At 43.6% G+C, this 14,676-nt stretch overlaps 1 protein-coding gene across 1 annotated transcript; it reads left to right on the top strand.

Moving 5' to 3' along the window:
* The first annotated feature begins 13,429 nt into the window (after positions 1–13,429).
* On the top strand, positions 13,430–14,068 carry PLAC1 (placenta enriched 1). Its single transcript, XM_061179294.1, has one exon. It carries the CDS (start codon positions 13,430–13,432, stop codon positions 14,066–14,068), a length of 639 nt encoding a protein of 212 aa, XP_061035277.1.
* Positions 14,069–14,676: the final 608 nt, after the last annotated feature.

Raw genomic sequence — 14,676 nt, 5'->3', positions numbered from 1 at the left:
CGGGTGCATCGTCAGAAAAAGCTTGCCACGACTCTCATTTCTGTCTCTGCCTTCCCGGATGCCTGCCCGCCGCCTCTCTTTTTTCATTCATTTGTACATACATTCCTCCAGTATTTACCGAACACCTATTTCAGGCATAAGCCTGGGCTAGCCAGGGCAGGAGTATACAGAAGACGCTTGTTTTCTCCTCTCCCTCTCAATGGGTCTTCTCTCCTTCTCTCTCTCCCCATAATTCAGTGGTAACAGGGTGGATGGAGGAATATCCAAAATTCATCCCTGTAGGAGACATCTGCGCCAGGAATTTCCGGCAACCCCCCGGGGAGAGTGGCAGATTGATGGGAGTCTAGTTGGGACTCACAAGGGGGTGGAGGGAGGTGGGGATGGAGGGAGGTGGGAGTGGAAAGGAGCCCGCAGCCAGGCTGTCTGCCCAAGCCTAGCCTATAGGTCCCATTTATCGGGCACTTGCTCTGTGCCGTGCCCTGGATGTGCCATTTCTCATACCTCATTCAACCCTCCAACCCAAGAGGTAGTTACTATACCTGGCCCTGTTTTTTTTTTTTATGAGGAAACTGAGGCCAGGAGGGGGAAGTGACTTGCCCAGAGTCACCCAGCTAGGAAGCGACAGAGCCCCAGTTCAAGCTTAGGTCTATCTCCAATGCCCAGGCATTTAAAAAACTCAGAATGTGGTTTAGACATCAGTATGAACATAGATTAGGAGCTTCTAAAAGGTGCTATGAGCCCTGTTTAATTGAGTTTCTGCACAGTTTGAGTTTCTGTATTCAAGAATCATGATTTTAGGGAATTCCCTGGCAGTCCAGTGGTTAAGACCCAGGGCTTTCACTGCTGTGGATGCCGGTTCGATTCCTGCTCAGGGAACTAAGATCCCTGCACGGTGCGGCCAAAAAAAAAAAAAAAAAAGAATAATGATTTTAATAATAGCTACCATTTACTGAGCACTTACATGTCAGGAACTATACTAAACAGTTTTACATTCATGGTCTCATTTAATCCTCACAACAACCCTACGAAGTATTATTATTGTTGTTGTTGTTACTTTCCTTATTTTATAAATGAGGAAAGCAATGCTTAGAAAGTGACATGCCCAGGGTTACCCAGCACGTAAAAACAGAGTACAGTTTTATTCCAGGTCTCTCTGACACATCAAAGCCACTCAGCCACTAGACTATCCTGCCTTAAGCCCTCCATGGTCTTATTTTGAAGAGTCTTTCCTCAGACTTTCTTCTCACCCTTTTTCTGTCCATATAAGTGTCTCCATATAAACCTCACCCATTTCTGTCCTGTAAGATGAGCTAAGTCACTGTCTCCTCCGTAATCTCCTCCCCAAGACCGCTTATTATCCCCAATATCCAATTAGCCTAGAAATCCCAAGGACGTGTCCATATCAGGGGAGTCATAACCAGAAGATTACTGGCACCAAATTTCTAGTCACCTTTATAGGCTTGTGGAATCTTAAGAAGACAAAGTAAAACCATAAATTCTTGTATTTAGAAATAACAAATGCTACTTAAAACTTGATTTTTTTGAAAAAAAAAAATGCCTCCCAGGTTGACAATCTCCCACCAGCAAGATCTCTCAAAGGAAGGGAAAAATCCTCCTTCCTGAAAATCAGTTTATTTTATAAACAATGATAAGGTGGCCCTTTTGAAAGTGTTGCTTAATTAGAGACTCAGAATTTAAACATACATTCCTAGTGAGGGATGTGTCCCAAATGACCATATCCCTTGAGAAGGACAATCCTTCATATTTCTTTAATCAGCTCCTTCCCCCTCGTTCTGTAGCACAAACGCCAGGGCAGCTGCCATTTTGGGCCGAGAGTTTCTCTTTCCATTTTCCAAGGAAGCAAAGGACAAGGATTGTCTCCCTTATCTCCCAGTCCCCGGTACGAGGTCATGCCCTTTGAGGACTTATTCTATTTCAGCCTCTACCTCTAGGCAGTCAGAAAAAAATGACTCTGAACCCCTCGGGAATGAGCACCTGCTTCAGTGACTGTCCCAATGTGAACACGCTAATCCCCGGGTTTAGGAGAGGTTCGCCTTCCACACAAAATGATCAGGCCCTTCTGATGGGTCAGCCCTGCTGGATTTCATAGCCCGGTCTTGATTTCTAACAGGTGAGGGCCACAGTTGTTCAACTCTTATTATGAGCCAGTGCATGGCTCAAACACTATAAGATTCTTCATGAGGGGTCTGAGGGAATGCCAGATGGTATTATTGGGGGAAATCAGCTCAGTTCCTTTCTCCAGCATCCCGAGCTAGTGGCTTTGACCAGGAACCAAGGGCACCCCAGCCCCACTGATTTCTTTATACTCACCACGTGGGCTTCTTTTAAAGTGAGTACTGAAATGTTTGTGAAAACCCAACTTTGTCAGGGCACCGGGGCGGCCCAGCAATAGTTGTTTAGAACATGGAACTAATGTGAAGTCCTTTTCGGATGTCTGCTCCCTCCCCCCTCCCATCCAAGCCCTGCATGGAGCTTCACAAACATCCAGGCCTGGTAAAAGAAGCCCAGCATTCCTTTTAAAGACATGATGAAATCAGAAAGAGACACAATCTCTGTCCTTGGGGTGGAATTAGGAACATGTGATTCCCCACTTCTGTAACAAATGTAACAGTTTGAGAATATGTGGTCCCTTTTTTCCAGTCATAGAGATTTTATGGGTGAGCTTGCAGGCCATTCTTCATAGTTTGAGGTTGCCATATTTGGTGGCTTTGTACAGAAACCATACACACTTCCCTTGTCAAAACAGATGGGGAAGGCCTGAATATACAGCATGTCCTGAGGTGCATTATGCTCTGGGTCAGCATGCAGCTCATGGAATAAATGTATTCCATCGAAATCAGGAATGACTGCTTGCTCTTAAGAAGTCTAAGATACAAGGAGTGATGAGTGATCTAGAATTATCTTCTCTGAGTGCATCTGAATTTCTGTCTCTCACTTATTGCCTCTTTTCCTCCATTCTTCCTGCTTAAAAAGCTATTAATTTCCTTACCTTCCCATCGTCCTAGACTCTGATCCCCATAAACGATCTATGCCTCTTTTTTTAATGTCCTCTTTGTTAAACACCTTCCCTGTGTTACTTTCCTAGCGTTGGCAGATACTAGAAAGAAAACTATGGAAGCTCCATGAGCACGGCAGATGCTTCCAATCCTATCTTTCCCACTTACTAGCTTTGTGTCTTTAGTGAGTTTCCTAACCTATCTGATACTCAGTTTCTTCTTCTGTAAAACGTGGCTATTACTACGAGTACCTCCCACACAGGGTCGCTGTGAGGATTCAGTGAGATACTGCAAGTAAAGCCGCTTAGCCCAACGTCTCAATAAATGTTTGTTTCCTTCCTTCCTTCTTAAGAGGAATTTCAGTTTCTACACCAGGCAGCTGCCTCTGATGGGCAGCCTTGTCTAATGGGTGGAGTCTGTTTCTGTCTTGGTTCCCGTAACTTAGGAGTAGAAAGAAAACTTTAAAAAGTGACAGGGGAAGCACAAATGGCACGCTCAGCTGCTGTCTAACTGGGTCTGCCCTCTCCAGCCCGTGAATACGCCGTCCTTCCTCTTGTCTTTTTCAAATCTTGGGCTATTCTGGAAGGTTCCGTCCCTGCCCCTCACTGCCATTTGCCACCTTAGAGCTACTCTCGGCTTTTTGCAGCTGTGGGAAGCTGCTCCCAGAGCCCCTCTGTACTTTTGGTTTGCTCAGCTCCCTTGGCTGAGTTTGAGAGTCAATTCTGCCCCCTCTCCTAAATAACCTGGCCGCCAGCACTAACGCAGACCTCACAGTGTATCTTGGAGCAGTAGTCCATAGGTCAAACCACTTCAGGGCTTTCCCTTCCCTTCCACAATGATTTGCTCACCATAATATCTTACAATTTTGTATCTGGTGTAAAGGGGGAGAGAAGCCAGGCAGACTGCTGGGAAGGCCTGAGGCCCAAAGTCTCTCCACCCTTCTGGGCCCCCATTTCCACAGCTTTAACATGTGATGTCTGTCTTTGAGGACCTTACAGGATTGCTGAAAGGATCAAGGGAGACAACAGGAGAGAACACACTCTATGGGAGGGGTGTCTCTATACGAAGAATAGATATCCAAATTAAAGAAAAAATTTGAGATTTATTGCCATACGTGACTCATATATGTTGAAACAAACTTTCAAAAATCCTGGGATTCTGCAATTGCCTAGAACGTGGCAAAGAAGCATAAACAGAGAAGAAAAGTTGTTCCTACCAGCCCTTTCTAGGTTAAATAGAGAATATTTACACTTTTGAGCACTTGCCCTATAGCTGTGATGCTAGTTCCAAGGAGCAGAGCCCCAGCCTTTTCATTCAGTGCAGGAAGTTTGTAAAGAGGATCCCTAGTGCGGGGCTTTCAGAGATCATGCTGCTTGGAAAGGCCGTGTCAGCCCCCCATCACTTAGAGCTGGACAGTAAGCCCCATTCTGAGTATTTATGTCTATATTGTGACTCACCCTCCCTTCTCCCCTGGCACCTTGCCCTTGTCATTGCCATGAATATCAGTAAGCGCCAATCACAACAAAAACCTGGCTTAGGGCTCAGGTCCCTGTGAGGCAGTATTGTGTTGTCTCGTATATGTCAGGAAGACCTATATACATAGCTGCATGGGGTGTGTGTGTGTGTGTGTGTGTGTGTGTTCTCTCCTGCCTGTGTTCATAATATATGCGCTCATTATGACCACATTATGATACACAATTATGACCACATTATGAATTGTGATAATATATTATGAACACATGCATGGGAACACACGCACAGCATTCACTGATAGAGCCTTCAAGACTCTCTAATGTAGCCTCCCACATAGGACAGGAATTCCCTCTCCAGCCATCCTGACGAGTGACCACCCAGACGCTACGGGAAGGCCTGCAGAGAACCGAAGATGCTTAGTTCTACACCGGACTTCTCCGTTCATTTTTGGACAACTTTTAAAGTTAGGAAAATCTTCCTAATGTTACGTTATAATCTCCCTCCCTAACTCCATTCTCCTGCAGGCGTCCAGTACCAGCACCAGCACCCCTTTAGACAGGCTTCTTTCTTTCTAACTTCCTGTCTCCATTCCTGGTTAGTCATCATCTTCCTAATCCCAAATGGATTTAATGTTGTAGCAAGACAGTCAGAACATTCATCGTTTCAAGCTCTTATCTCGGGAAGGAGGCATGTGTGTCTGTTCAAGTTGTTGGAAAAACATATTTATTAGTTTCCTAGGGCTGCTGTACAAAGGACCACAAACTGGGTGGTTATTCTGAGAATAACAGAAATGTATTCTCTCACAGTTCTGGAAGCTAGAAGTCCAAGATCAAAGTGTCAGCAGAGACATGCTCTCTCTCTGACGGCTCTAGGAGAGGATCCTTCTTTGCCTCTTCTAGTTTCTGGTGTTTGCTGAAAATCCTTAGCATTTTTTGGCTTGTAAATGCATCACTCCAGTCACATGGTTGTCTTCTCCCTGTGACTTCACATCGTCTTCCCTCTGTGTCCAAATTTCTCCTTTTAGTAAGGGCATCAGTCATATTGGATTAGAGCCCACCCTAATGACCTCATTTTAATTTGATTACCTCTGTAAAGACCCTATTTCCAAACAAGGTTACATTCTGAGGTACTGGGAGTTAGGAATTCAACATATGAATTTGAGGGGACACAATTATGTATGTGTATATATATATATATATATCTCCAAATGATGTAAGTTCAATGGCTTGACCCTTGAATACAATTTCAGAAAAGAGTCCTTTATTCTTTGTTAAGGGGAAGATAGATTGCCAGGGAGGAGAGGCCCTCCTCTTTTTGTTGTTAATATATATTTTAATAGTATTATATATCACATATGTATATATTATCAGATATAATAATAGGTCAGCCTTTTATATTTATTTTTAACATTATTTATATGCTATATATTTACTTTTAAACATATATACATTATAATAGGCAGATGATGAACTCATGTTCAACCTATTATGTATCTATTTTAACGAAATACTAATTGCATGGAGAAGGTACCAAGCCAATGCTCTGCCCCAAATATTTTGATATTGCTAAGATAAGGACCTATCACACTCAAAGTCAAACTTTTGTTATATAAAAGGTACAGATGGCAGAAATGGAGAGTGATATCTGCCAGTGAAATACAATAGCATACGTGGAGATGGGGTCAACTTCAAAGCATTTTGGGGAGCACTCAGGCTGGGGGACGCTGAAACAAAACCTGAAGTTGGCCTGGATCTCTCTCAGTCTGGAGTTGGCAGAGTGGATTGGGCAAGCCTGGCCCAGGGTGAGCCAAGGGTCAATTTGCACTGGGGGAGACTTAACCCATCTTGCCTCCGATTTCCCAGGAACCTCTGGCGTTTTCTGATTTGTGCCTCTGTGCTTGGAACTGGTAGTGGACGTGTAGATGTGCTCTGAGGAGGAACAGACATCCAGCCCGCGGTCTGGTTCCTCCTTGTAGCTAAGGGAATCCATCCACGGGCGACTTCAGGGGGCTGTATCCATTTGCCTCAGTCAACCCAGTGATTCCAGCAAGCCCCTTCTAGGCACCCATGACTCTTCAGTACCTTGTGGACCTGAGACTTCCGGTTCTCATGATGCTGTGTCTCTCAGTTGCCTGGACTTGGGCCGCGTGGGCTTAAGAATTTTTTCTCTCCTCCCATGTAAAGCCAGACCAGAGGAGAGCGGCACCTTGTCTGCTGTCTAGAGGTTGACTTCGTTCAGTTACCTGAGACCATCAGAGTTGGGGTAGCCTGTGAATCTACTGCTAAATCCAGGTGTGCTGACACTGGTTGTACTTGGTTGCTTGATAGAAGGAAGGAGGATAGTGACCAGGGTTGGGGAGTTAGCGCAAGGAGGGCTGGCTCCATTTGGAGTGACTGGCTAGGAGCTAATTGAGAGGGCAGTGGGTACCATTGGGCTGGGCCGACATACAGCCCTTGGCATCAGTGAGGTCAGTAGGCAGGCAGGTGGGTAAGTGGGCAGGACTCTTGACAGGGGCCCTACACTTTCTACCAAGAAAATTTTCACTGCTACCACAGGCCTTCAACTGGGAGTTTGGAGAAAGAGTGGAGGAGAGATTTCGCCAGTAACTAGATTCAGGCCCTTAGGGGCTGGACAAGAACAGTGGAAGGTGGCAATTTCTAGTGGTTCCTTCATCCTTTTATTCAATAAATATTTACTGAGTACTTACCATGTACCAGACACTATGGTAGATCAAGACTCAGCTCCCTAAGGAATTTACAGTCCAAGGATTAAGGGATGGGGAAAAATAGTAAGGATCAGGGCAACAGCAGGAAATAGATTTGGGCTTTCCTTTCTTCTTAGTGTGTGTGTCTATCTACTCGTCCATCTGTCCATCTGTGTGTGTGTGTGTGTGTGTGTGTATGTGTGAGAGAGAGAGAGAGAGAGAGGGAGAGGGAGAGAGAGAGAGAGAGAGAGAGAGAGAGAACGATTTGCTCTTCCCACAATGTCCTGGCCTCAGAACAATGCCTCTTTACCTATTGCAATATGCAGGCAAGCCTCCCAAATTGTAAGTTCCCTAACAACGACCAACAGCCTTCCTATCAAAGGAACCTTTTCTAAACCTTTTCTCCCCCTCAGGAGCCCAGATATGGTGAATGGCCTCACTCAGGGTGTACACCCACGCACCAAGTGGCCACATTCTGGGTGGGGCATACACAAGGTAGCTTTGGGCTTGGGAGAGCCACAGATTGGTCAAGTCAGGTAAAAATCAGCCAAACAGGCTGTAAAGTCAGCTGTGGCTTGATTTGGACTTAAGCCATCCTTCAGCTGGGGCTGTATACATGCACCTCACTTTAAGAAAACCTGTACCCCAAAATCCCAATTTTGAAAGGGAGAGAAGAATGTGCCTGACCATTTTCGAAAGCCGTCTTGAGCCCTCATTTATTGACACAGGTGTGTCAAAGAGGTGGTGAAGCCCTTGAAGGAGTGTCTGATTCAGTCCTCTGCCTTCTGATGGTAACACCCGGAAATCATCTCAGGCGAAGGGGCCTTTCTCTGGTTTGGGCAGCCCTCTGGAGACGACTAATGGGTTAAAAAGGCAGCTGTGCTGCTGCAGATTTGCGAGCTCTGCACAGACACAAACTTACCTTGTCCTTTAAAATGAGAAGGGACTCTGGGGCTTTGTGGCAAAGGGTGTCGTTTTCTGAAAAATCAAACTCAAATAAATTATTAAATTAAAACATAAACTGGATTAGGGGCACACATTGGGGATTTTCCTTACATTTTACGGAAATTATGAAATACATCCCTTCGTTCAACTTTAAAAATTAAACTAATTCAGCTTCTCTGCACGAAAGGGAAGGAGTTCCCATGACCTGATATTTGCCGTTTCCACTAAAGTACAGCTTTCTGTATTTATTTGGAAATACTTATGTTCAGTCAGGGTATGGTTTACCCTTGTTGCATAGCCTGATTATGGTTTGATTTCACATCAGACTCTTCACCTTTTAGTAACCAAATTAATGACCCAGCGAAAACTTCTCTCTCTTACAAGGAGCTTGGATTCTTATTTATTTCGCAACCTTTATTTGTGCAGGAGATGAACCATGACATTTAAACTATGCTTGATAGCTTAACAGATTATAAGAACAAAACCAGATGGCCCAAACAAAAATAATGCTTTGATTGCTTTCAAATTCAATGTCAAAAATTAAAAACAGCTTTCAAAAAGACTTACCCTTTTCTTTTTTTCCTGAAATGACTTTGGATCATATATATGTATATAGATTTTTTCCCCTCCCCCGCAAAACTAAAAGTATATAAACCAAAAATTTAACAGTGATTATTCTGAGATCGAAGAATGTTTTCTTCTTTTTTCTTTTCTATATCTCCCAATTTTTCTACAGTTTTTTCCTACAATTTTTCTACTGAAAAGCAGGGAAAAAAAAAAACAGAAAAAAACACTTTTAATGATTACTTTTTAGTTTAATTTGAATGAAATCTTTCCTAGGGTTGAGTCAAGGTGTTTTCCTCAGTTGAGAGAATGGACTTTGTTAAGCATTAGCAGTTCATAATTCTTCTTCCTCGCCAAACGATGAATAACGTGTGGTTACTTTAACACCGTGTTTCACTATGTTGGAAAACGAAACCGGGCCCAGATTTCTTTAGAATGAACGTAAATTCTACAAAAGCAGTAATTTAATTTTCTAACTCACTTTAATGTCCCTTCGACATCATTAGTATGATCACAATCCTCACTTTCTTTGAGAGCAGCAAACCAACTAATTCTTTAAAACTGGGCCTCGATTTTAAAAGGCTCCCAAACCTTGAGATAGTTGGCTGGGCAAAGTCAACATGTGACTACTTGAATTTCTAAACTAAAGGGTCCACAGAGTGTTAGGATTCTTTCTTCTGTTCTTATTTTGTAAAGGAATCTTTATTCCAACTCAGATTCATTTTTCTTCAAATCAGCTGCAAGAGAGTGAACAAACTTTGCTGCAAATCAATGCCCTGACAGTTATATTTCCCTGAGATAATTGCGTACTGCTTTGGAGTTTCCTTTTCCCCTCTGTTTCCTTTTGTTTTGACAACAAGATTCTGGGAAAACAATATACAAATGATAACTATGCTGTCATGAGTATACTGAATTTTAAAAATAAATAACTGTCGACCCCAAAAGCTTCCAGGAGCCTATGCAGTGAATTCTTTTTCCAAACTGTTCTCAAACCAGATGTGGAAATGTTTAGCTAATCCCCTCCCCATTCCCCACGCAAAGAGTTCGTATGTGTCTCTAACAACATCAGAGGAGATGAGGAGGCAACAATCTGTCTGCTTTCAAGGAGATTTGTGTTACGCGTCTCAATTCACTCACCAACATCACAAAACTAATTTACTTCTCTCTTAAAAAGTATCTTTTTTTTCCCTGAGATTAAAAATGCTCTGTGTTTAGACCAATATTCAATCTCTTCCTTGTAAGACATTAAGAAATAGAGTTCATATTCCCAGAATGAAACGTTTCATGTTTGTTTTGTTTTTTTTTAAACGTAAAGGATGTATTAAGAATTAGGCTTATTAGGGAATTTTTTTTTTAAGGGGAAGGAGGAAAACTTTTTAAAAAACTAATGGAAAATGTATATGCATAAACCACATTTAGAAAAACAGAAAGCTACTGTACTCTGTAGCTGCAAGGAAAGCAAACATTTTGCATCCAGGTGTCATTAGCAGCTCTGGTTTCGCCGGCTTCCCTATAGCTCAGTTCAGGACTGTAGGTACCAAGAGCTGAGCCCTGCTTGGCTATACAAAGGCATCGAAGTTATGAGCTTCGCAAGGATAATTTGCAATCAAGCCAAAATGGGGCTATGGTCATGCAAACCCTGGGACCTGCTTTCTAACAGCCCAGCTGCCTCTGGGAAGCCCGACAGTAGTCCCAGGGTGAGCGCTCCCTTCTCTGCAGTTATTTCTTCCCCAGTCCTCAACTCCCTCAGCTCCCGGGATGCTGGGCTCAGCCCCAACTATGGCTAAAAATACCTCCAGTTTGGCGCAGACTGCACAACCCTCTCTTCTGGCGCCCCCTTCCCATCTCTAGCCCCTCAGCCCTCTTTCTCAGAGCCAACCCTCTCCCTCCCCATCCAAGTCCCAGGTCCTCTTCTGCCAACACATCTCAGCTGGATGTTAGAAAAGCCAACTGATTTGATGAATTTACACTGTGTTGTGAATGACTTATAACCATCCCTCAACACACACCCACACCCACACACACACACACACACACCCTCTACCTTTCCCTGGGAATTGCCAGGCAGCGGGGAAGGGAGGCTGCCCAGTTCTGACGACCTGTGCTCAGCAAAAGGGAGCAACTCCCCAAGAGTGGCGTTGAGCTAGGAGTTAGCAGCTCGTTAGCAAGTGCATTCTGCTCTCCCCTGATCGCCCAACTCCTCCCTCTCACCTTAGAGATGCAGTCTTAAACATGGGTCCCGCTGACTTCATTCTTCATTTTTATCTGAGCTCAAAGGTATGTTGTCACACACATGTATCGCTCCAATCTTGTGGCAATCTCTCCCTGACTACAAGAAAATCAGAGGAAACCGATTCTGTACTGTCTGAGTTTGGAGATTTGTGCTAAATAAACCCCCAAACTCAGTGATGTTACTAAAGCCCTTCCTTCAAGACTGATTCAGTGCAGTGTAATTCAAAAAGTGGCTTTGGGGGTGGGAGTGAGGTAGTCTAAAATGATTCGTTGGGTGACAACTGTAATGTTTCTCAGAGAATTTGGGCTTTTTATAATTCTCTTTGGATTAACCATGAGAAGGAGGAGGAGGGACAATAGGAAAGATGCCCGAGGGATGGAGAGGAAGTAGATGGCTAACTCCCTGCACAGGAGCACACCCTTAAACTTGGTGTCAGTTCTGGGGTTTGAACAACAAATTTGGAGTGGAAGGATTGTTTCCCTGACCTATTCCAGGAACTACTTGAAGGGGAGGTTTTTGTTCAGGGCAAATAGGTCCAGGCTGTGAGGTCATGTGAAGGAAGGAGGAAAGAGGGGGAGAGAGGGAGAGAAAGGCACTCCTAAAGCAAGCGCAGGGCAGGGTGGTCTTCCTGAGACCAAGGCAATAGTGCAGCAGTGATGGAGTGATGATCTCAGCTTCCAGAAGGAACCTCAGCAAATATGCATCATTCCAGAGCAAGTGGTTTGTTTATTTAACTGTTGAGTCATTATCCAAGACCAGCTGGCATCCGAATTAACTCGGTTTTTGTTGTTGTTGTCGTCATCATCGTATTTTGTTTGTTTGGTTTTTTTTGAGGGGTAAGAGGGCTGGGTTTTTCGGTTTGTTGCTGCTGCTGCTGTTTTTCTGTTATTTTTTTTTTTTTTTTTTTGCTTCGTGAAAAACAAAAAAGCAGTCCTAAGAGAGCCATTTCAGAGCAAAGAGGCAAGGAAGGAGCCGGGTAGACCTCTTAGGCTTCTCTTTACACCTCACCATCCCCAAGAAAATGAGGAGTCAGTAAGGAGAGAGGGAGAGACAGGGGTACCAACCAGATCAAGGGCTGATGTGAAAACAAAGCACTTCATCCAGGCCACTGCACCTGGCTAGTGGGCTCCTCCGCCATGGTTTCCATTAAAGACTGCAGCAAATTCATCAGTATCAAAGGAAGAGAAAGAGCTACATTTTTGCAACTGAGGAAGAGGGGAGGAAAGAACTGTCTTGGGATGCTTTTTATTTAGCACAGTGCTGGGCACATAGTAGATGCTCAATAAATATTAGTCAAAGAATGAAGTCATTTACGCAAGGATTACTTAATTCAGCAGGGAACAAGAGTAAAACGCTGCATAGACATTTCCTTTGAATTTTTAGGCACTTTTCTATTTGATTTATTTCATTTTCACTTTTAAAATGAAAACTGAGAACAATATTTGATGATATTCCTGTTCCTTCTTCCTTTGTGTGTACCCCTTCTGAAACTGTTTTAGACACTTGTTCTTAGCATGACTCTTTTCTTCTCTGTACTGCTCTGCCTGTCACTCTGCAATTTCGCTATTTTGCAAGGTCATAATGGCTGTTGGTCATAATGGCTTATGATGCTACCGCTGGCATTTATGAAGCATTCATTTCATCACTTTAAGTGAGCCAGTTGGCAAAATTTCAATATTTGGATGTCGGGAATAAACCACAATTTCTTGTTAGGTTTTCATTTAATTAAATCTGTTGCTAACCAAAAAAAGAAGGCAATAGAGAAGAGTTCATTAGTATGGTCTATGGGAGGACACTGGGGCCTTCAGGAGGAAAGTGCTGTCAGCTTGAATTAAACTGTTATCTCCTGTCACCTTATTTAATGTTTGGCATGAAAACTGTTTTGTTTTCTTTTTGGCTGGGGTTGCACACAAAGGAATGCTACTCCTGATCGGCGTAGACTCTCATTCTGTATGTGAGGGATTTGTGTTTTATACCAAAACAATATGGTAAAGTCACTTAAAGAAGCCATTGTAGTCATCTAGAAACACGTGAATTCCAACAATGACATCAAAATTCAGTTCTCTGTCACAGGGATCTTTTCCTTTGCTTTTTTTTTTTTTTTTTTTTTCCCTTTGCTTTTTATTCTTTTTTTTTTCAGTTTTATTGAGGTATAATTGACAAGTGAAATTGGAAGGGATTTAAAGTATACAGCGTGCTGATTTGACATACGTTTAAATTGTGAAAAAATTTCCCCCATCAAGTTAATTAACACATCCCTCACTTCTCATGTTTACCTTTTTTCTTTTTAGTGAGAACATTTAAGTTCTACTCTCTTAGCTTCTTTTTTCTTTTTAAATGCTTTAGGAATGGTCTTTTGTTTTTAAAAAATGATCGTGTTTGAACTTTCAATAGGAAATAAGACGATTTTCCTTTTGTGTTTCTTTGTGCTCTAGAACTCCTCACCAGACAGCTTTCTGTTTCCTGAGAGTCATTACCTGATCCGCTACCGGGATGAAAGTTTTCAAGTTGATAGGAGGGCTAGTCTTCCTCACCTCTGTGTTTTTGGCCTGTTCCGGACAAAATCCGATGACTGTTCTGTGCTCCATAGACTGGTTCATAGTCACCGTACACCCCTTCATGTTGAACAATGACGTATATGTGCACTTTCATGAGTTGCACTTGGGACTGGGCTGCCCTGCCAACCATGTTCAGCCCTATGCCTACCAGTTCACCTACCGTGTGACGGAATGCGGCATCAGGGCCAAGGCTGTCTCTCAGGACATGGTTCTCTACAACACCGAGCTGCACTATGCTTCCAAGCATACGTTGTCTAAGTACGTGATCCCAGTGTCCTGCACTGCCCCGCAACGTTCCCCATGGCTCACGATGCCCTGCGCCAGGAAAGCAGCCAGCGAGGGAGCCATCACAACCCGGGATGGTGAGACATGCTATGAGGTGTTCACCTCGTCACAGTCCAGCCAGAGGCCCAACTGTGACTGTCCGCCTTGTGTCTTCAACGAAGAAGGGCAGACCCGGGGCCCACATCACCAAGCAGAGGCTCAGGAGGCCCATCCCGTGCAGTTTTCTTCCTTTGTTAATACTTCTGAGAACTGGTCTCTTCGCCTGGATGATCAGATTGCGTCCATGTGATCCCTAGGTTTGGGGTCTCCAGTTGATGCCCTTTCTAAAATTGGTATATAATATTTACTAATATCAGACAAATAAGTGCTCTTGTGGCCCTCTTATGCGTGCTTTTGAGAAAGAGCAGCCCGTGGTAATTTCATGAACAAAGCTTTTTTCTATTTTTGTATCTTTTTTTTTTTTCCCCCATTTTTGGCCATGCCACCCGGCATGTGGGATCTTAGTTCCCCGACCAGGGATTGAACCCGCGCCCCCTGCAGTGGAAGCTTGGAGTCTTAACCACTGGACTGCCAGGGAAGTCCTGTATCTTTATTAAGAGAAAAAATAAAATCCTGATGGCATAAAAATATCAGTTGGGCGTTTTTATTTCATAAACACACACATAGCTTTTACTATGGGCCAGACACTCTTCTAAGTGCTTTACAAACATTAGTGTCTGGTCCCTTCTCTAGGATGACTTCTCTCTCCCTTAAGGTCCCCCAGCTGAATCCCTCCGTCTGTCTACCCATATCCCTGAGACTCTACACCACTCAACTTAGCACTTAGCCACATAACTTCTTAGTTTGATCCATCACTTTTCTGTATCACTTTTTGTCCATGGAAGGCAGAATTTGCAC

This window comes from Eubalaena glacialis, chromosome X (genome assembly GCF_028564815.1).
Source record: "Eubalaena glacialis isolate mEubGla1 chromosome X, mEubGla1.1.hap2.+ XY, whole genome shotgun sequence".
NCBI classification, from domain to species: domain Eukaryota; kingdom Metazoa; phylum Chordata; class Mammalia; order Artiodactyla; family Balaenidae; genus Eubalaena; species Eubalaena glacialis.
Note: the sequence above shows the minus strand (reverse complement) of the source record. Positions and strands in the feature narration are given on the sequence as shown.

Coding starts and splice junctions, on each gene's coding strand:
- PLAC1 (XM_061179294.1), top strand. CDS start 13,430: ATGAAAGTTTTCAAGTTGATAGGAGGGCTAGTCTTCCTCACCTCTGTG.